The sequence below is a fragment of the Crinia signifera genome, chromosome 4 (genome assembly GCF_055691185.1).
Source record: "Crinia signifera chromosome 4, ASM5569118v1, whole genome shotgun sequence".
NCBI classification, from domain to species: Eukaryota; Metazoa; Chordata; class Amphibia; order Anura; family Myobatrachidae; genus Crinia; species Crinia signifera.
In genome coordinates this window covers 288,173,690-288,193,887 of record NC_139220.1, presented here as the reverse complement: position 1 = coordinate 288,193,887, position 20,198 = coordinate 288,173,690, and the positions used below count along the sequence as shown (strand labels likewise).

General features: G+C 44.9%; 1 protein-coding gene across 5 annotated transcripts in view; it reads right to left on the bottom strand.

Annotated features, from left to right (window-relative positions):
• Nucleotides 1-20,198, bottom strand: part of LOC146075579 (patatin-like phospholipase domain-containing protein 6) — a 48,101-nt gene that overhangs the window by 2,704 nt on the left and 25,199 nt on the right. For 4 of the 5 annotated variants that reach the window (XM_083184943.1, XM_083184944.1, XM_083184945.1 and 1 more), the window contains exons 19-35: nt 19,367-19,490; nt 18,979-19,092; nt 18,381-18,456; nt 15,505-15,615; nt 15,353-15,416; nt 15,024-15,192; nt 14,540-14,722; nt 12,814-12,932; nt 12,576-12,732; nt 12,255-12,371; nt 12,112-12,181; nt 11,923-12,039; nt 11,505-11,653; nt 10,425-10,577; nt 2,804-2,920; nt 2,586-2,679; nt 1,155-1,216 (exon numbers count right to left, since the gene is read on the bottom strand). In XM_083184943.1, the coding sequence (XP_083041069.1) occupies nt 1,155-1,216; nt 2,586-2,679; nt 2,804-2,920; nt 10,425-10,577; nt 11,505-11,653; nt 11,923-12,039; nt 12,112-12,181; nt 12,255-12,371; nt 12,576-12,732; nt 12,814-12,932; nt 14,540-14,722; nt 15,024-15,192; nt 15,353-15,416; nt 15,505-15,615; nt 18,381-18,456; nt 18,979-19,092; nt 19,367-19,490 (1,996 nt within the window). Of the gene's footprint in view, nt 1-1,154; nt 1,217-2,585; nt 2,680-2,803; nt 2,921-10,424; nt 10,578-11,504; nt 11,654-11,922; nt 12,050-12,111; nt 12,182-12,254; nt 12,372-12,575; nt 12,733-12,813; nt 12,933-14,539; nt 14,723-15,023; nt 15,193-15,352; nt 15,417-15,504; nt 15,616-18,380; nt 18,457-18,978; nt 19,093-19,366; nt 19,491-20,198 lie in introns of those variants that run through there. The other variant, XR_014473595.1, reaches the window with a different exon arrangement.

The following is a 20,198-nucleotide window of genomic DNA, read 5'->3' as shown; positions in this document are numbered from 1 at the left end:
TATTCCCAACAGGACATTTGTCCAGATACTCATAGGGCCGTATACAAATCAGAACTTGATAATTATATAATAATACCCCAGCGGTACCACCGCCTGCCTTCTAATTTGTGCTTATGAACTAATATTAATGTTGACTGTGTTGCGACCACCAATTAATATACAGAAGGTCATTTATCACACCAATAATTAATTTAATCAGGTGAGACCCTGTGTTATGCGGTTCACAGATAATGCTTGTTGAACCTTCTGTATACTGCCAAACACACACAGGATATAGGGGATGATTCTGGGTAATACCAGCAGATGAGCGGCTTTCCCGGCGATGTTGTGGGAGCACTCAACTCTCATCGCCAGGGCATACACACTGGGTGGCTTTGAGCTGAAAGCCGGTCAAACAGGCTGTTTTGAGCGGCTTTCGTCTCAAAGTCGGCAAGTGGTTATGGGCCTTAACATTTCTTGGGAAGCAAAAACCGTTTGACATTGTCTTATTAAACTGAATACCTTATGTTCATACAATTGCTCGCCAATCTAATGTATCAGTTATCTCACATATAATTACTGAAGTATTAGCTATTTCACATATAAATATTTATTAATTGTAATGATTGTTTTAGATACTTCTATCTAGTGTTATAAATATTTTTCAATATTTTAGTATAATTATATGTGATCATCAACTATAGTATTATTTTATTTATATATTTGTTGACCGCGTGTTCAAATATCACTACATTATAAATAATAAGTGTACATTACTATAATAAAAGTGTGCATAAAAATAAATATTGAATTGGGTTATATTTAATATATGTGTGTTAGTGCCTAACAATTATGTGTAGGTTAATTTATGAGGAAAATAATGAAGCGACGGTAATTACTAACTCACACACAATGTTTACAGCAAAAGTGAAAAGAAATTGCGATAATATATGGATTTAATATAATACATTTTGATAGTGTAATAGTATGCACCCCCAATATGAAATAAGTTAGACGTAAGTGTCTTTAAATCCTGTAATAGGGGAATATAAGGATCCTGGGATATTTATAAGGTTATATAACTGGTGCGGGATCCTTCTCTGTGTGGTATCTATGTACAGAGGTGATCATGTCTGGGGTCTCCACAAAGCTTATATACGGGAAGAGTCACTCACTGTCTCGCAGGCCTCGTTCCTGTAGTCTGTGTCATGTTTGTCTCCACTTAGGGAGTTTCCCTCTGCAATGACAAAAGGTGCACCACTGTCATGTGTGCCATGGCCCCGCCCACTTTGCACTACAAACTGTAATAAGTATAATATTCATGCAGCGCGTTTCTCCCAGTAGGACTCAAAGCACGTTTAATGTTGTGCAGAAAGTGAAGCAGCCATCATGGTCGGACTCAGTTGCTATTCTAGGTCATGCACATCAGTCCCAGCACATTGGAGCACATACACACACAAGTGGCCATTACTGACAGATAACCTATAGGTATGATTTTTAAGTTTATATATGAAAATATAATAGGGAGAACATACAAACTCCACATAATGAATTCCTTGTGGGGAATCACACCTTTAGTAGGACCCAAATGCTCTGAAGCAGCGGCACTTGCCACTGTGCCACCAGTCTAGCCGATATATGTAAAAAGGTCGACAATCATAGGTTGGCCTCTATTGGTCGGCAGGCTATAGGTTAAGACATGAAAACGGTCGACATACCTTTAGGCCGACATGAAAAAGGTCAACATGAGTTTTACCAAACAGGGTTTTTTCGTACTTTACTATACAGGTGGACTTAGTGTTAGATTAGCTCCATGCGAGGGGACGCGACACACATGTACGGTGTCCGTATCGACACCAAAAGCCTGTAAAAAAAACTCATGTCTACCTTTCATGTTGACCTATTGTTTGTGGTGATCTTTTGACCCTGCCAAAGTCATGTTGACCAATTCCATGTGTCAAACTATGGCCTGTCGACCAATAGTGGCCGACCTTACTGTTGACCTTATGACCCATTTCCATCAATAACAAGTAAGGCAAAATGTATTGTCGGTAAGTGTGTGACCTTTTATAACTGTGGCCAGTAGAGGCAGTGTTCCATTGGAGTCTATGCCAGAACGGCAATACATTATGGCCCACATTCTGGTTGGTACGCTACGTCGCAAATTCGCAATGGCGTCTGATGTTGAAATTCTGCGGATGCGCATAAGCAATCATGTGCATGTGCATGTCTTGCATAGTCTCTGAGGTGCTCACAGCGGGTGGGCACGCAGGAGGTGGGTAGAGTGTGTTCACCCAGCATGCGAGCGCCCAGTGTTTCCAAGGCATGTTTCCTGGTGTGCCCAGGAAAATGCTGGGCGTCCCATGCGAATGGGGACAGCTTTTTGCTTTTCTTGGGTGGGCAGTTGACATCAACGCATGTCAGCTGCCTGTCCTGTTCATGGAGCAGGGCGCCGCTAATTCGTCGGGGGCGGGCGTATGTGCGGACGGCATTAGTTGGCTCGCAAAGCAGTGAAAAAACGCTGCTTTGCGAGTCAACCAGAATGAGGGCCTATATGTTGTGATAAATTTACAGAAGTAATCTCTCACATGATCATAGATACTCACCTGGTTGCTGGTCCGGTACAATAAGTCGGTTCCCTGCAGGCTCGATGCGAGACACAATTTCTGCCAGATCAGTGAAACCTGGCACCATTCCAGTCTAGATGCAGAGAGAGAGGAGATGTAATGACATCATATGGCGATGTCATCATCTCTATAACAGAAAGGAAGAAATAGCTGCCATATGACGTTGCTCTGTATCTAAATGGTGATGTCACACTTACACCTCCCTGGTGGTGCTGCTCAAATTCCGGGCCACTCCTGTCCTGCAGCATTTTCTTAATGACATCACCGCGATGCCACTCTGTGAATATGAGCTTCCCGTACTCGTAGCCCACGTCCTGCGACACAAGCATAAGTCTGAGCATGTCGGCATTCACAATGTTGACAGTGGCAAGTTTGGCACTATAATATTGAATGTCATCATATGGAAATGGTAAAAGAAGCAAGACTGTCAGAGGGGTTTATTACTAAGAGGCGAGGTCTAATACAGATGGGATGTGGCTATAAACAACCAATCAGATTCTATCTATTATAGTATAGATTCACAAGGTGCAAAATAAATAAGGGTACTTGTGTACTTTCATGGCTCGCATGCTATATGCCATCGCATGCTATATGTAGTGGCATGCGATTTTTGCCGTTTTTATGCATTTTTTAAAAAAATCGCATGCAATCGCATCGCATGCGATTTTTAACAGAAATGCATCCAAATGCATTGAAATTAGTATCAAACATGTTCAATGGCCCCCAAATGTCATTTTTCAGGCTGTACCACCCCCACTATCAACGCGAACCCGAAGCGTGGCGGTACGCGTCCTACGACCTTTTCATACCCCCACTATCCATGTCGGCGTGGAGTTGAGAATAGAAAGTGTGGCGAGCCCGAAGCGTGGCGAGGGGACGCGGATACCTGTGAAGGTATCCGCGTCCGCTCGCCACGCTTCGGGCTCGTTGACTCGCTGCGCTTGCCACACTTTCTATTCTCAACTCCACGCCGACGTGGATAGTGGGGGTATGAAAAGGTCGTAGGACGCGTACCGCCGCCCCTCACGGGCTCTCTGCACTCACCACGCTTTGGGTTCGCGTTGATAGTGGGGGTGGTACAGCCTGAAAAATGACATTTGGGGGCCATTGAACATGTTTGATACCAATTTCAATGCATTTGGATGCATTTCTGTTAAAAATCGCATGCGATTGCATGCGATGCGATTTTTTACTATGCGATGGACATCGTGGGCGCCGTGATTGTACACAAGTACCTAAATAAGAACTGGATTCTGATTGGTTGCCCATAGCAACATCCCATCTTCAATAGAACTCCCATCTCAGTAATTAAATACCAAAATGTTTATAATAGAAATTTTAGGGATTGGGGTTAGGGTTAACATTGGGAATTCACTTTATGTACCTGACACCATATTGACTGTTGACATTTGGCAAGTCGACATTACGGTTATAGACATTCTAAAAATATCAACATTTTGCACTTGTCCACATTATGGTGTCTAGATAATGAACCCAACTGTAGTGCCAGACAGCACTGCGATACAGCACCAGTCTTAGCGGGTTATTCTAGTCCATTCTTTCTGACAAAATCCTTCTTAGATGGACAAAACCATGTGCACTGCAGGTGGGGCAGATGTAACTTGTGCAGAGAGAATTAGATTTGGGTGGGGTTTTTCTTCAAAGTGAGATCTATATTGAAGTGTAAAATCATGCAGTCAGTATTTTCCCTGCACAGAAACAAAATAACTCACCCAAATCTAATTCTCTCTGCACATGTTACATCTGCCCCCCTGCAGTGCACATGGTTTTGTCCATCTAAGAAGGATTTTGTCAGAAAGAATGAACTAGAATAAACCCCTTAGTTACTAGTAATCCCGTTTGAAGCAAATGCTTCGAAAGCTAGTCTGCCACCTTGTGATGCCTCTGTGTTTGTGCATGTGTGAGAGAGATGTAGTTTCACTCAGTGCCAACAGATGGCAGTGTTTCAGAAACACAGAATCAGACACTAGACGTATACTAGTATATAGATGATTGCACACCACGGGATCCAGTAATGAGCTCTACAGTGTCTAGGTCAACAGTCATAAGGTCGACAACTATTGGTTGACAGTCAAAAGGTTGGAGTGGTCAAATGGTCAACATTGAAACGGTCATCAAAGGTCAATAAGTTTTTTGTGATTTTTTATTTTTTTTGTAAAAACCGACTTGCTTATACTTTACCATCCATGTGGTCATAGAGTTAGATACAATATTAATAGTGTCCGAAGCGTGAATTCCAACCTTTTGACTGTCGACCTTTTGACCAAGTCGATATTTTGACTGTCGACGAATAGTTGACGACTGTTTGACCTAGACACACCAGGCACAAGGTAAAGCATCACCACAGCAGCCCCAGAATTCAAAGACTCCTGTATGGCAGTAGCAACCTGGTGTGCAGGGGTAGAGGGGCCAGTGCGGTATACATGGCAGCTATACGGTTTTGATATGCAGTTGGCAGCTATATAGTGTCTAGGACTGGTTGCAAAACCGTCACTCGCTTGAATAATTTTGGTAGCAGGCTTACAGCAGTAGATCACTTTATAGCAATCACTGCACATATGGTATGTATGGTATTCATGTCCTGATGACTGCATACCGCTCAACTTTTAAGCCAAGTAAAGTGGGACAGCCACGCGCGCCTACGGTGCGCGGCCAAAATTAGGGGCCATGGCTTAGCGGTAAGGGGGCATGGCCTATAAATTGCATCATAACCACAAGGCCACATCCCATTTTCGCAGCTGTGGGGGCCTGACCAGCAGCTCTGCAGCACAGAGTCTATTCACCAGATGACAGTGGGGCTACCAACTCCCTACCCCCACCACGGGACACTGCTGGCCCCAGGTGGGACGGGGGCGTTCCCGCCGAAAGTGGGACAATTGGGAGGAATGTAACTGTGACAGATAGATAGATACATTTTCATAAGTTAAAATTGTTGGTTTTGTATTTGCCTGAAGATTATTAAAATTTTATAAAAATTTTAAAATAAAAAACGGGGAAACAAGTACAGATGTGCCCAAGAATAAATTAAATGAAACGGGGGCGTGGCGTCGGCGGCTATGTGAACGGACCAATCCTTTAGTTGCTCCCCGCTCCAACTATCCTGTATGAATATTCTGCAGCCGCTTCGGCATACCAGCTTACACAGGATGGTGGGGGAGCGTCCCTGGCACATTCTTGATATCCCAGACCCGGGGTTCGGCTATCCATCTCTGCAAAATTAGCTCTGTGGTGGTGTGGAGGTGATCGCGTGCCGGTGCCATCTTGCTGCTGCTGCCTCGCATAACCTTGCACTACGGAGCTTTGTAAAGCCGCTCTCCTATCTGAACAGCTATATATGAGATATCCTGTGCTGCTGCCTCCCTCTTGATCTCCTGCGGTGCTGGCCATCTCCTGCTATCCGGAATCAGGTACGGTCCCGCTGTCTGTTGCTGACGCGGGGTAGAGACAGTGGCCATCTTGCCTCGTGGAGATACGTGCATCGGGCATCATTTCATCTCATCTCCGCTGTGGGCCCTGACCCCTCGATCCTCCCTCTCTAGTCAATGGGACACTGAGTGAGGTACCCTTTATTGTACTGCAATACAGGAGGCGCGCTGGCCACCTCCCCAATTTCTCCATTATAACCACACTTGGGAGTCGGTCTCTGTATTGACCCTTTCACATATTGGGTATAAGATGGTTGACCCACTACATCAGATCCTAGATGCCATTAAGGCCTCTGAGACTCGGCTTCTCACCATACTCTCGGGCTTGTGTAAAGATATTGCCCTCCCTCCTGTTCCCCGTGATATGCCCAAAATGGTGCCTGAGATTACACATCCTGAGATTTTTACAGCTGCACCCTCTATGGCTTCTGTGCCCCTATGTGCCCGGGACGTGTGCCCTCAGGAATCTACATCTTCAATCAAGGCCCTGTGGGATGATCTCCATTGCTGCTTTGAACCTGCTGCTGAGTGCTCAGACCTGCCCTGCTTCTGTTTAATATTTCATATATCATCTTGGCCCTATCGCTCTGTCTATTCTGGGACGTTTCCTTCTGGTGAACAGTCTGCTTTAATACCATATGCGCTTAGTGGCATGGAAGAATGGCCGGACTAATAATTTCTATTGCATTGGTGCCTCTGATCTCCCTCATGCCGATTGTGTACCCTTTCTTCATATAAATCGGTTATGGATGTCGCTAACTAATATCCTACTCTCTTCATATCTCCTATATATTTGGCTACATCTGTCACTCAAAGTGGGTGTCTGTGTCTATAACGCTCTGTTCCTGGACTTTCCTCTTAATGTGTGATTGCCTTCATCTGTGCTGAACACCTTTCTGAGAAATTAACCTGTTTAAAACAGGTGATGGCAATCATACATTAAGGGGAAGTCTAGAAACAGAGCATTGTGTTCCTCCTGGAGAGGGTCATGTTGGGAGGTATGTGACAGAGAACCAGCCCAGTGAGCCCACAGACAGTGCCAGACACCCACTGCCTTCCCATGTTGCCCAGCACTGCTACTCCACAGCCACCAGGTGAGCGCCCCCCTCCCGCGATTTGCGGCAAAACCTCCCCCCCCCCGCGCCCCCCCCCCCCTCCCGCGATTCGCGGCAAAAACACCCGCTCCCCCGCGACCCCCCCTACCGCGATTCGCAGCAAAAACACCCCCGCGACCCCCCCTCCCGCAATTCGCGGCATAACCACCACCCCGCGACCCCCCCCTCCCGCGAATCGCGGCAAACCCTCCCCCGTGACACCCCCCCCCCGATTCGCGGAAAAAACACCCCCCCGCGACCTCCCTCCCGCGATTCGCGGCAAAAAGAACCCCCCCGCGACCCCCCCTTGCACGATTGGCGGCACCCCCCCTGCGACCCCCCTCCCGCGATTCGCGGCACCCCCCCCCGCAATTCGCAGCAGCCCCAGTATTAAATGGCACATGCAAAACACTGACATGGCTATGGTCGACAATGAAAAAGGTTGACATGAGTTTTTGAAGATTTATTTTTAATTTTTTTAATTTTTTCATATTCATTGTCATGTGTCGACATGGACACCAATGATGTGGCACACTTATGTCAACATTTACATGTGTTGACCTTTCTGTGTTGATTTTTTCTTGTGGCGATTCGCGTCACACCCCCCCGCAACCCCCCCTCCCGCGATTCGCGGCACCCCCCGTGACCCCCCACCTCCCGCAGTTCGCGGCAACCCCCCACGGAACCCCTGTGAACCCCGCCCTCCCGCGATTCGCGGCACCCACCCCCACGACCCCCCCTCCTGCAATTCGCGGCACCCCCCCGTGATTCGCGGCAGCTCCAGAATTAAATTGCACATGGAAAACACTGACATGGCTATGGTCGACAATGAAAAAGGTTGACATGAGTTTTTGAAGTTTTTTTGTCATTTTTTGAATATTTTCATATTCATTCTCATGTGTCGACATGGACACCAATGAAGTGCCACACTTATGTCAACATTTACATGTGTTGACCTTTCTGTGTTGATTTTTTTCTTGTGGCGATTCGCGTCACACCCCCCGCAACCCCCCCTCCGGCGATTCGCGGCACCCCGGCACCCCCCTGCGACCCCCCCCTCCCGCAATTCGCGGCAACCCCCCACCGGAACCCCCATGAACCCCGCTCTCCCGCGATTCGCGGCACCCACCCCCCGCAACCCCCCCTCCCGCAAATCGCGGCATCCCCCGCGATTCGCGGCAGCCCCAGGATTAAATGGCACATGCAAAACACTGGCACGGCTATGGTCGACAATGAAAAAGGTTGACATGAGTTTTTGAAGATTTATTTCATTTTTTGAATGTTTTCATATTCATTGTCATGTGTCAACATGGACACCAATGAAGTGGCACACTTATGTCAACATTTACATGTGTTGACCTTTCTGTGTTGATTTTTTCTTGTGGCGATTTGCGTCACACCCCCTCGCAACCCCCCCCCCGTGACCCCCCACCTCCCGCAATTCGCGGCAACCCCCCACCGGAACCCCTGTGAACCCCGCCCTCCCGCGATTCGCGGCACCCAACCCCGCGACCCCCCCCCCCCCTCCCGCAATTCGCGGCACCCCCCGTGATTTGCGGCAGCTCCAGAATTAAATTGCACATGGAAAACACTGACATGGCTATGGTCGACAATGGAAAAAGGTTGACATGAGTTTTTGAAGTTTTTTTTTCATTTTTTGAATGTTTTCATATTCATTCTCATGTGTCGACATGGACACCAATGAAGTGCCACACTTATGTCAACATTTACATGTGTTGACCTTTCTGTGTTGATTTTTTCTTGTGGCGATTCACGTCACACCCCCCCCCCCTCCGCAACCCCCACTCCCGCGATTCACGGCACACACACAGCCCCCAGCGATTCTCGGCACCCCACCCCGTGACCCCCCCTCCCGTGATTCACGGCACACCCCCCGCGACCCCCCCTACCATGATTCGCCGCAACCCCCGCCCCCGTAACCCCCCTCCCGCGATTTGCAGCAACCCACCCCGCGACCCCCCTCCCGCGATTCTCTGCAATCCCTCCCGCGATTCGCAGCATCCACCCCCCCACAACCCCCCCCTCCTGCAATTCGCGGCACCCCCCGCGACCCCCCCTCCTGCAATTCGCGGCACCCTCCGCGACCCCCCCTCCCGCGATTCGCGGACACCTAAGTTGCAATACAGGGCATCTTTCATACAATTCTAACCATATTTCTCATATACAAACGTTCACAAATTAAGGGGGCGCAGCCCCTTACGACGGTGTGAAGAGCGCCCGTAGGGCGCGATGAATCACCTAGTTACAAGTATATATGTGTACTCTACTTTTGTGTGGGTTAATATTTCTATGTGCCGAAGTGGCTGCTACTATTTGTATTTGTTTGGTGGGTGGGTGGGTGGGTGGGTTGGGTGGGTTGGGTGGGTGGGGGTAAGTTAGGTTTTTAGGTATAGGTTAGCTAAGATTGTAAGGTTATATCCTATTTCTGATGTAGACTCAGTTTGGATTTAGCTAAATGCCACTAATCTACTCCCTCTTATAGATATAGTTTTAGTGGGATCAAGGCTCAGGGATCCAGTTGGGGTTAGGTTATACAAGGTGGGGGGTGATGAGGAGGTTTATTTTGGGAAGTTTTGGGGAGTTGAATTGCTTTTGGGGTATGGTTTGGGTTTTCTTTTATTGATAGACTGCAGTATTCCTTGATTCAGTGCATGGTTATTTCATCTATTCTTATTATTAGTAGCCTACAGTATATACACTTTAATGCACGGATGATCCTTATCCTTATTCTTCTTTATATATATATGACCTGTTCAACCTGGATGGCGCCTCTGGGTGGATAGTTTGATACTTCCTGTTGTAGAGGTATTTTATATGTATCCGTATTTGTATTTCTCTTTGACATTATGGGGGAAATTTTACTAAAGGAAATTTGTAAAAAAAATAGGTGTATTTGTATCCAGAAATACACTTATTTTTGACATCCCGAAAATAAGGCAATTCGTATTCGTATTGACGTGCTATCAATACGAATAGCCGTATTTTCAGGATAGTAAATGTCAAAAATAAGTGTATTTCTGGATACAAATACAGCTATTTTTTTACAAATTTCCTTTAGTAAATTTCCCCCTATATATGTGTATAATATGTTGGATAGCTTTACACTGTTTGATTTTGTTGAGTCTATCTTGCACTTTGTATGTTCATGCAAAAATGTAATAAAAAAACTTTATTAAAAAAAAAAATGAAACAAAACATTACATTGCTGGACATCCTGAGAAGAGTGACAACATCTATAATCAGCGTACAGCACTTACATACACCTCCTGGAAGCGACGGAACTCTGTAGTGTTGAAGCGCTGCACTGGGGGACAGAGATACTCACAGTACCCGCTGAGCTTCACACTCTGCAGCTGCCGGACACAGGGCACGTATGACAATCGGGACTGCAGCTCTGCCATATCAGGGACCTGAGAGAGGACAGGACTGATCAATTATCATTAATATTATCCTTTATTGATAAATCACTAATATATCACACAGATCGTCATGTACACAAATAATAAACAGAAGGTTAATGAGCGTACACTTTATGAGATGCCCCTTGGCGAGAGAGGAAGTAGAGGAGTTGCCCAAAGCAACCAATCACCTTCTGTTATTTCATAGACTGTCCTATTTAACAGAAGTTGATTGGCTGCTTCTCTACTTTATCACTCTCCAGTGCTGGATAGTTCGGCCCTTTATTTTGGAGTGCAGATTTAAAACCCTTATAAAACCCATAATGGGCCTCATACATCAGCAATCACAATTTATGGATTTCCAGATACAGGGTTTTTTTGGCCAGATAAATGGATTTTACAATCTATCTGACTTTGCCCACACATTACAGATTTATTTCAATGATCGGCAGATTTTTCCATCTAAAGATTGCATCTTCATATCTGGAAATTGCCCAATCGATTGCTGTTCACAATGTAAATAGATGAAGAAGACGAATTGGGAATGCCCACACATATAAAAAAGATCTGCAGATAATACCAGATTATTAAACATGTTTAAAAACCTGATTAAGCAATCGATTGGCGATTTTGATTGGGATTGCCAAAAGGGGGAGCCCACACATCTAAAAGTAATTGTGACAATCATCTCCATATCTGAAAATTGTCACAATTAATTGCTGATGTATGGGGCCCTTAAGATTAGAATGTCCAAAACTAAAAGTAGTTCTGTTATCCTGACAAATCTCATATCTTATAACAAAATTTGGCAAATATAGATTGCATTTCTCTGGATCAGAAATAAAAATACACAGAGATGACATTTCAGACTGTATGATTTTGATGTACTGTTCTATTTTGTACTTTTAAACAATATATAGAAACTTTACAATAGTTTACCTTAACTTTTACCCCCCAGGGGTTGAGGCGATTCCACAGTAACCACCAGCCAGACAAGCAGTCTCCATAGTTATATGTATCCCATTCGGCCTGCTGTCCAACATCCACTGCAAGGACCGTGCGGGCTCCCAGAGAGCGGGCCACATCCGCTGGAGTCGGAAGGAGACACAGGTGAGAACACAGAGAGGATGAATAACAGAAAGAAGGAACATACAAAAGTGTGGCCTATCTACATCTGTCTATAGAGGTATGTCAAAGTAATATTCCGACCTCAAGATACGGGCCCTTATTTAGTTGGTAGCGAATCGGGTAAAACTATATTACACAGCAGGGGGGTACAAATTACATTTTTTTTATATAGGAGGTGAGGAGACCATGTTGTGGGAAGAGAGGGGTGCACAATCCATTCCTGTCTGACCTGGAAGATTATTGACATAGCATCCGTCCAATAACAGGTGAGCATCATGGGGGTCACAGAGTGGTGGAAGATAAGGAGTGTAGGAGGTACTGGCCCGCACATAACGCCACAGGACACCTGCAGAAGGCTAAGGGTTACTGTGAAGCACAACCTATGAGACCTGTTGGCTGATGTAAAACCATATCTCACCCTCTCTGTGGACGCGCATTGATGAAGCGCTGATATCTGTTGTGATGCAGAAATAAGGCAGCCACAGGTCCTAGGAGAGGCGTATGTGAGCAGGTGGGATAAGAAGAGACAAGTAAACAGAACAAAGGTCACAGTTATTTTACCTGGATTTGTCGGTGCCCGAAGAGGTTGAACAAAGTAGAATTGAAAGCAGAGCCTGACAACAGAGATGTGATGGGGTAGGTGAGATCCATAGCTGTCCGCATCAGCGAGGACATCATCTAGGAGTAAGGAGAAAACTAGCCAATGAAATGAACAGAAACAGTAATATGGATTTTTAGGTAAGGGGTAAGCATTCAATATAGTGAAATACAGAAACAAAACATAAAAAAGACTGAAATGATAATATGATAAGTAGTAGAGAAAGAACTGAGGAAAAAGGCAGGAAACACAAGATTCTTCCGCCTCATAGAACACAGACTCACCTGTGCCCATTTATTCGTTCTCTCTTTAGTTCCGCTGATGTTGCGTTCCTCAGCGTAGACACCACCAACCAGTGCCCCCATAGATGTGCCCCCTATCATGTCCACAGGAATCCCTGCCTCCTCCAAGGCTTTAATCACTCCAACATGAGCAAACCCTCTGTACACAAGAGAACAAAAGTATAAATGTAAATTAAACAAACATCCTAGATACACGAAGACTCATAGTAATTCCACCCACCTGGCTCCACCACCTCCTAATACCAGAGCAATGGTGTTGCCTGTCAGAGCCCGGGCAAGTCTGGAGAAGTCACTGTGAAGGTCAGCTGTCTTCTGCAGGACTCTGGAATAGAACTCAAGCTGGTGACCAAGACAGGAGGAGAGCCAGAGAATATAGGATGTCACATGGAAAAGAACAGAAAGAACCATTAAGGGGAAACACAAGAGCAAAACAAATTAGATCAGATTTCAGTTTAATCTATAATTTTACCAAAATGGGCATATACAACTATGGGGCAGATTTAGCACCGCTCCAGTCAATCAGTTCCTTACTGTCATTTTTCAAACACATGATAGTTAGGAGCTGATTTGGCTGAAGCACATCTTATCATTCAGAACGAGTGATAACATGAATCTCACTTCTTGATAGTGTAAATCTTCTCCAAAATGTATTAAGATACAAACACTCCAGAGTAAAGCTGGCCATACATTAGAAAGATCGATCTTAAGATCGATTGCGCTCATGATTGTGTACAATTTCCCTTGAAATCCCCGGCAGTCCTTGGTGGTTTTTGGACACACAATCTACTCACAATCCATCATACAATCAGTCATACAATCCATCTGCTGCATGATTGTGTACACAAGATGTGCACACAATCTGCATACAATCCATCATACAATCAGTCATACAATCCATCTGATGATGGCAGGGCCCTCTCTCCTCATGTGCCTTTCCTAGAATATATAAACGTCTGCCACCCTGATGATTGCTTCAGTGTCCTGTCCCCTGATGCAACTATCCATATTTACCATATACTTGTCCTAAACTGTCTTGTACTGTAATTTGTTATGTGTTTTGGTCATAACTATGCTCTGTAAAGCGCTGCGGAATTTGTATGCGCTATATAAGAAACTGTTAATAAATAAATAAATTAATTGTGTACACAAGATGTGCACACAATCTGCATACAATCCATCTTACAATCAATTGAGATTGTATGATTGGGTACAATATATTTCTGATGTATGGCCATCTTAACAATCAATTGAGATTGTATGATTGGGTACAATATCTTTCTGATGTATGGCTACCTTAAGCAGTACAAGGCTTTGAACATCCATCGGGTTTTGTTAAGTGGGTCACTTTCATTTCCAAACATGCCATAACTGCAGACCCAAACAACCTCTTCACTAAAAGTAGATACAAGTAACCACAGACAGTAAAAGCCCATACACACACAAAGATGTGTCAGTAACGACTCATCGTTAACTACCATCTTTCATTTTCACCCTTGAAGTGAAAATGAACGACTTTAGCATTGCAGGTGCTCGCTGGTGCACGACGGATGACAAACGACCACAAACGATGCAGGACCTTTTCTATTGAAAAAACAAACAATGTTAACGACCATAGCCAAATTGACCTGCATGCATTGACGATGGCTATGGTCTTCAACGACCCACGGGTACGCGCATCATTGGTAGTCATCCGTCATTCACAGCATAAACACTAGACGATGTTAAAAGATTCACCTCCTAAACGACCCTGAACGAAGTCGTTCTGGGTTGTTCATGAGGTGATTTATAATGGGGTCGTTCATCATCATTAAGAAGACATCGTAGTGTGTGTATTGGCCTTAAGTTTGATGATCAAGCTTTGGTATCTTAGTTTACCATCAATGGTTTATGGATGGTAAAATATCATCCTGAATGCTTATAAAGCTTGTTCACTATGCTGCTGGTACCATTTTACTTGGATGCCTCTTTGTGAACACCCGCTTTGGACCTTGAATATGAAAATGTCCAGAAATCCAGTTCCTCAACTTAAGCCATTCTACTGTGCCCGATGGGGAAGGACCATCCATGCGGTGGAGCAGGACAAGTTGTTTGAAAGCCCGAACTGGAGATATCTCCAGGAACTTTTCCATCTGTAGAACGAGAATAGGAACCCGTGACACCAATACTACTATGAATTACATGAGGGATACTCAGAGTTGTCTCGGGAGATAGTAAATGTGGAAACAGATATCATATTGGCCAAGTTATTCTACAGAAGAACAAAAAGACAGCTACTGCTGATGTATTAGTGGACACGGTAAATAATCATTGTTTGGTTTTCTTTACCTTTTATGCTGTGCTATGATGTCGCTCTGTTTTCAATAAGTTACATATTTATTAGCACCATTTGCGATGCTTCAAGCACATGCTGGATTATGGGTTTCCTCTCACCTCTCCCAGTGTTGGCGCCTCTTCTCCTAGACCAACCACTAAGATGCAATCTGCCTGGCGAATGCAGCGGATGGTCCAGGGTGTGAGCGAGAACTCAGTCTGGTACAGGACAATGCGATGGAGATCTTCTTGTTGGGCCAACCAGGTGGACAGCTGACATTCATGTGTGCTGCAGAAGAACGGAAATGGCTATCAACACGCAGATCACCGAATCCACCCAGCCATTAGCAATTTTTAATGTATATAGATTGTAGTGCACCAAGCAGCCACTTTCCCACCAGAGCACTTTACCCTATGTTGGGCATTGCATAGGTAGGTGCCTTACAAACCTTTCCAAGGCATAGGCTCCAAGCCGTGCCCTGATGATGTCACTTGTGAGAACCAGTGTTGGGCCTGAAAGAGGAAGATCATCAGTCTGTTAACTGTTCCCCAGCCACTCACGGGAGTAATCCTGCAAACACCACCCCTGACAGGACCTTACCTATGGTGTCCATAGCATGCTTAAGCTCCAATGTAAATGCAGTAAGAGGAACGTTATTACTGCAAGGTAGCACACACACAGTGCAGAGATTGCTGGCCATACTGACGGGATCTATGTGGGGAAAGAGTGGAGCATCAGGCATAGGAGAGATCATTCTACAATGCAGCTCTGTAAGCTGTAGGCCCTTATTCTGGTTCACTCACAAAGGCAAATTCCTTCTCATATGGACAAAACCATGTGCACTGCAGGTGGGGCAGATGTAACATGCGCAGAGAGAATTAGATTTGGGTGGGTTATTTTGTTTCTGTGCAGGGTAAATACTGGCTGCTTTATTTTTACACTGCAATATAGATCTCACTTTGAAGTAACACCCCACCCAATTCTTATTCTCTCTGCACAAGTTACATCTGCCCCCCTGCAGTGCACATGGTTTTGTCCATTTAAGAAGGAATTTGCCTTTGCGAGTGATCCAGAATAAGGACCATAGAGTCAGTCAGCCAGAGCCTTGATTGGGTCCAGTGATCCCTGGTCAGGAAGGATGTGATCGATGCATTACATTACACGATGCATTACATTACACAAACATGCAGTAGACCTATATGTTTTTTTTTTACCCAACATTAAATATGGATTCATCGATGTCATTTTTTTATTGATGAAATTATGAGCCCTCTAAAGCCAAAAGTTATGTTTTGGATTTTGAAAAGGATAAGTAGAAATAAATGCAAGATGTACTTACCTGTGTTCTGGTGATCCACCTAATCCTCTGTCTTGTCTGTGGGGTAGATGTAGTTATCTGTGGTGACTATGAAGTGCCAGTAACATCATTCATATTCTGTTACACCGCAGTGATGAAGTGGTGATTGGCTGCCATACTGGGCCCAGTTCAGCTTGGTTTGCAATTTAGCATAAAACACAAACCGTGATTTGCGCCACTGCAGCCTAAAGCGCGATGGAGACAGCAAGGGGTGGCCGGGCATTAACTCTGCATTTGTGGTGTGGTGACAGAGCATTTCAGGGGCTCTGGCATGTCCAGAAGATGGCGGCTCAGCGACTGGCTTTGCAGGGGGCTACCCTCAATGTGCAAATGATTCACTACAAAGCGCAGCGCACGCACAATAGCGATGTACCTGCGAAAACTTGCAAGCGAATTGCTTGGAGGAAGCCAGTGTGCTGGGGGTGCCCCCTCCATACGGAAACACCAGAGGCACAAATTAGGTAAAACACGCTCCTGATTTATATAACTGCCCCCAAGTGTTATATGTTTCTGTCTATGGCAATAACTATTCACCAATAGAGATGTCTCTCGCTCTCCTATATGAAGTATCCGGAATTTGGGCCTGATTCAGACCCGATCGCTGGGCTAAAAATTTGCAGCCCGCGGCCCGACGTCAGCAGTGGCCTTCATCTCTCCACGGCCATCGCAGCACGAAGAAAGTCTTGGCTGCTGAACACGGTGGGGATTGTTAATCCATTAGATTGTAAGTGATTGCGAATGTATTTTCCCCTGTGAGCACAATTGTGAATGTATTTGCAGCCGTGCACAGGGGTTGGGATCCGCTCTGGTGAGGTGACGCTTACCTGATCACTGGACTCCGAAGATACGCAGCCCAGTGAATATATCAAGACCCTTTATGTCGACAGTAATAAGTAGAGACAGGATTATATGCATTTGCATATTTGCATATGCATTTGCATATTTTGCCCATTCTCACTGGTTATTGCATATTTTACCTAAAATATAGTGATGGTGCATATTTTAGGCTCCGCCCTCTTCCCACCCGCGAGTCACAGCACTGCTTTGCCCTGCTGCTGCTGGCCAGGTAGTGGTAGAGTGTGCAGGCTGGGGCAATATGTGCGCGGTGTGGGGAACCTTGGATGTACGCTATGTCTGACAATGCTCTAGGCTGCAAATCCATGTTGATAAAAGTCAGTCGGGCGGATGCCATTACGAAGCTACTGAACCTTTGCCTGCCCCTGGCCTGGGACTTTACATCAAGAGAGAGACTTCTGCAGCAGAGGAGGCGGGCAGAAGGGTTGTGACATCACGCGGCGTGGAGGAATTGCCATGTCACAGTGAGTATGCGGCGCAGGGAGGAAGCCTTCCACTGTGCCGCCCTCACACGCTATGCTGACATTTGATCCATCGGCGCTGGAGATGAGGGTCCATGTAATTGATGCCAGAAGAGCCTAGGAGGCTGCAGTCTGCTGTAGCAGCCAGGAAGAAAAAAAATCCTGTATACAGCACTAAACATCTGCAGGTGCTGTGGGCCTATTTTTGAAGTTTATTTGCAACTAATTGTATGCTGATTTTTAAATAAATAAGTTAAAAATTACTTTTTTATTATTTAATGTAGCATATTTTAACACTTTTCATGCATATTTTAAGTATTTTTCATGCATATTTGCATGCATATTTCAAGCTTTTTATGTTGCATATAATCCTGTCTCTAGTAATAAGTAATCAAAATGTTGAACACTATTGGTCGACATGGTCAAATGTCCACAAGATAATGGTCAACACAGAGTATGGTTGATGTGAGATTTTCACTTCTTCATTCTTTACCATCCACATGGACTATTGCACAGTTGGGAAGAGTAAAGTGTCCGAAGCAGGGCAAGAGGAGCGAGTCATGCAAGGGGACGTGGTACACTATATGGGGGGTCCATGCGTTGCCAGATAAAAATTAACACCCCAAAATCCTTTAAAAAAATCACGTTGACCTTTTTATGTGTCGACCATTTTCATGTCAATATTTCCTTGTGTTAACCTTTTTTCCCCATATCAACCTTGTACACTATCGTCCTAATGAACCGAACCCATATGTGATTGACAGTCACACAGCAGCCGGCACTGCAGCCTGGAGGCGTCTTACCGGTCACATCTCCTTGTGGTTGCTGTAGGTTTCCCAGGATTTTATGGCTTAAAATATGAATTAATCTGGTCACCACCTGCAGATATGATTAATGAATATAATCAATACATAGCTAATTGATTAGAAATAATAATAAAGAGATATAGTATTGAGCCTATAATGGTAATATTTCTCCCGCTGTAGATTTCTCTGGCTTCCAATTAAGATGACCTTTGACCAATGGTTCGGTGGTACCATTGGCAGCACCACCATGTCCCTACTGTTCCAAAACTGACAGCCATCTCACACAGCCATTCAGGAGCCAGTAGTAATGGGGGCGGTTCCAGAGATTTGGAAGAAATCTCCAGCTGCTGGATATAACCTTTTGTAGGAAAATGAGACTAATAGTCACCTACACCAACCAATAATAACCTCGTCATCTATACACATCTTAGCATATTCATTTTTAGCTCTGCTTAGACTCATAGACTGGAGCTAGCAATTCCGATTCATTATCATTGCGGTCATCGTGGTAGCCAATAATTAATGAATAGACACATTAAAGTATAGGACACCCTGCATTATGGGCAGTTAGTACAGGTGGTAGACAAATAATTACATGTGGGTATCTCCTTTTGATGTAGGACATTGCTCCATCGGGGACTTTGGCCAGCTCAGAGTCCCGCACTGCATGGACGGATGTGGATCTTGGCTGGTGCGTTAAAGCCTCCACCTGCAGTAATAGGGTTGTAGAATTGCAGCCAATCATAACTGAGTACTGATGGACAGACTTACAGTTATTATTACAGAAACTAACACTCAGACATGAAACGCATCACACAGACAACTCCCAACATTGCTGACAGCCATGTACATGTCTCCTAGGAGACAGGAAGATGTCATTGATTAACCTCGTCACATATAAAGCCACCTGGTGCCAGAATGTAGAGCAAGGTGTATCAGACACATTCAGAGGCATCGTATAAAGAGAAATCACAACCACTTACCATTCCAATCAATTCTCCCCGGCCATGCTCCCCCACCACAACCTTCTTCCCATCCGGGTGCTGGATCACTGAGCGGAGACGGCCATTCAAGGCAATATATGTGCAGTCGGAAGGGTCCCCCTTTCTATGGAAGGCGGGTACGTCACATGTGGTTAAGCACCAGGTAAGTAGGACAGGAAATACAAACTTGCAGAAAATGAGGTATAAATAGGGAAGAACTATAGAGAAATATAGCAAGGAAGAAATGTATCTAACCTTCAAAAAATGAGAAGCTGCACATAGCAAGCATTCAGCTTCTACAGTAGCCATCATTTTTAGAATGTAAAATATAGCTGGAAGCTGATTGGATGATACATGCATCTTCTCAACTTATCCTAGTTATAAGGATTGATCTCCCCATACGTGACACAGGATAGACAGGCAACTAGGACACCGCAACAGTAGAAAGTGCAGTAAGGGAAATGCATCCAACAGTGATCAGTACACACAGTGGCAGAAGTTTGTCCCAGTTGCCCAGAGGCAAGATGAATATTTGTGCCCCCCCCCCCCCACACACACACACACACACGCACCATTATTCAAAATATATATAGTCTGTTATCAGATATATATTATATACTGTATATATATATATATATATATATATACACATACATACATACAGAGAGAGAGAACACATATATATTTCAAAACTTAGCCACAGAAGCGATTGGCTTTCAATTAATGGCTTTAAACTGTCAGTGGCGAAGAGGTGCCCCCTTGATAGCAGGAGCCCGGCGGCAGATGACTCCATTGCCTCCCAGAGTTCTGCCGCTGAGTACACAGTAAGCAG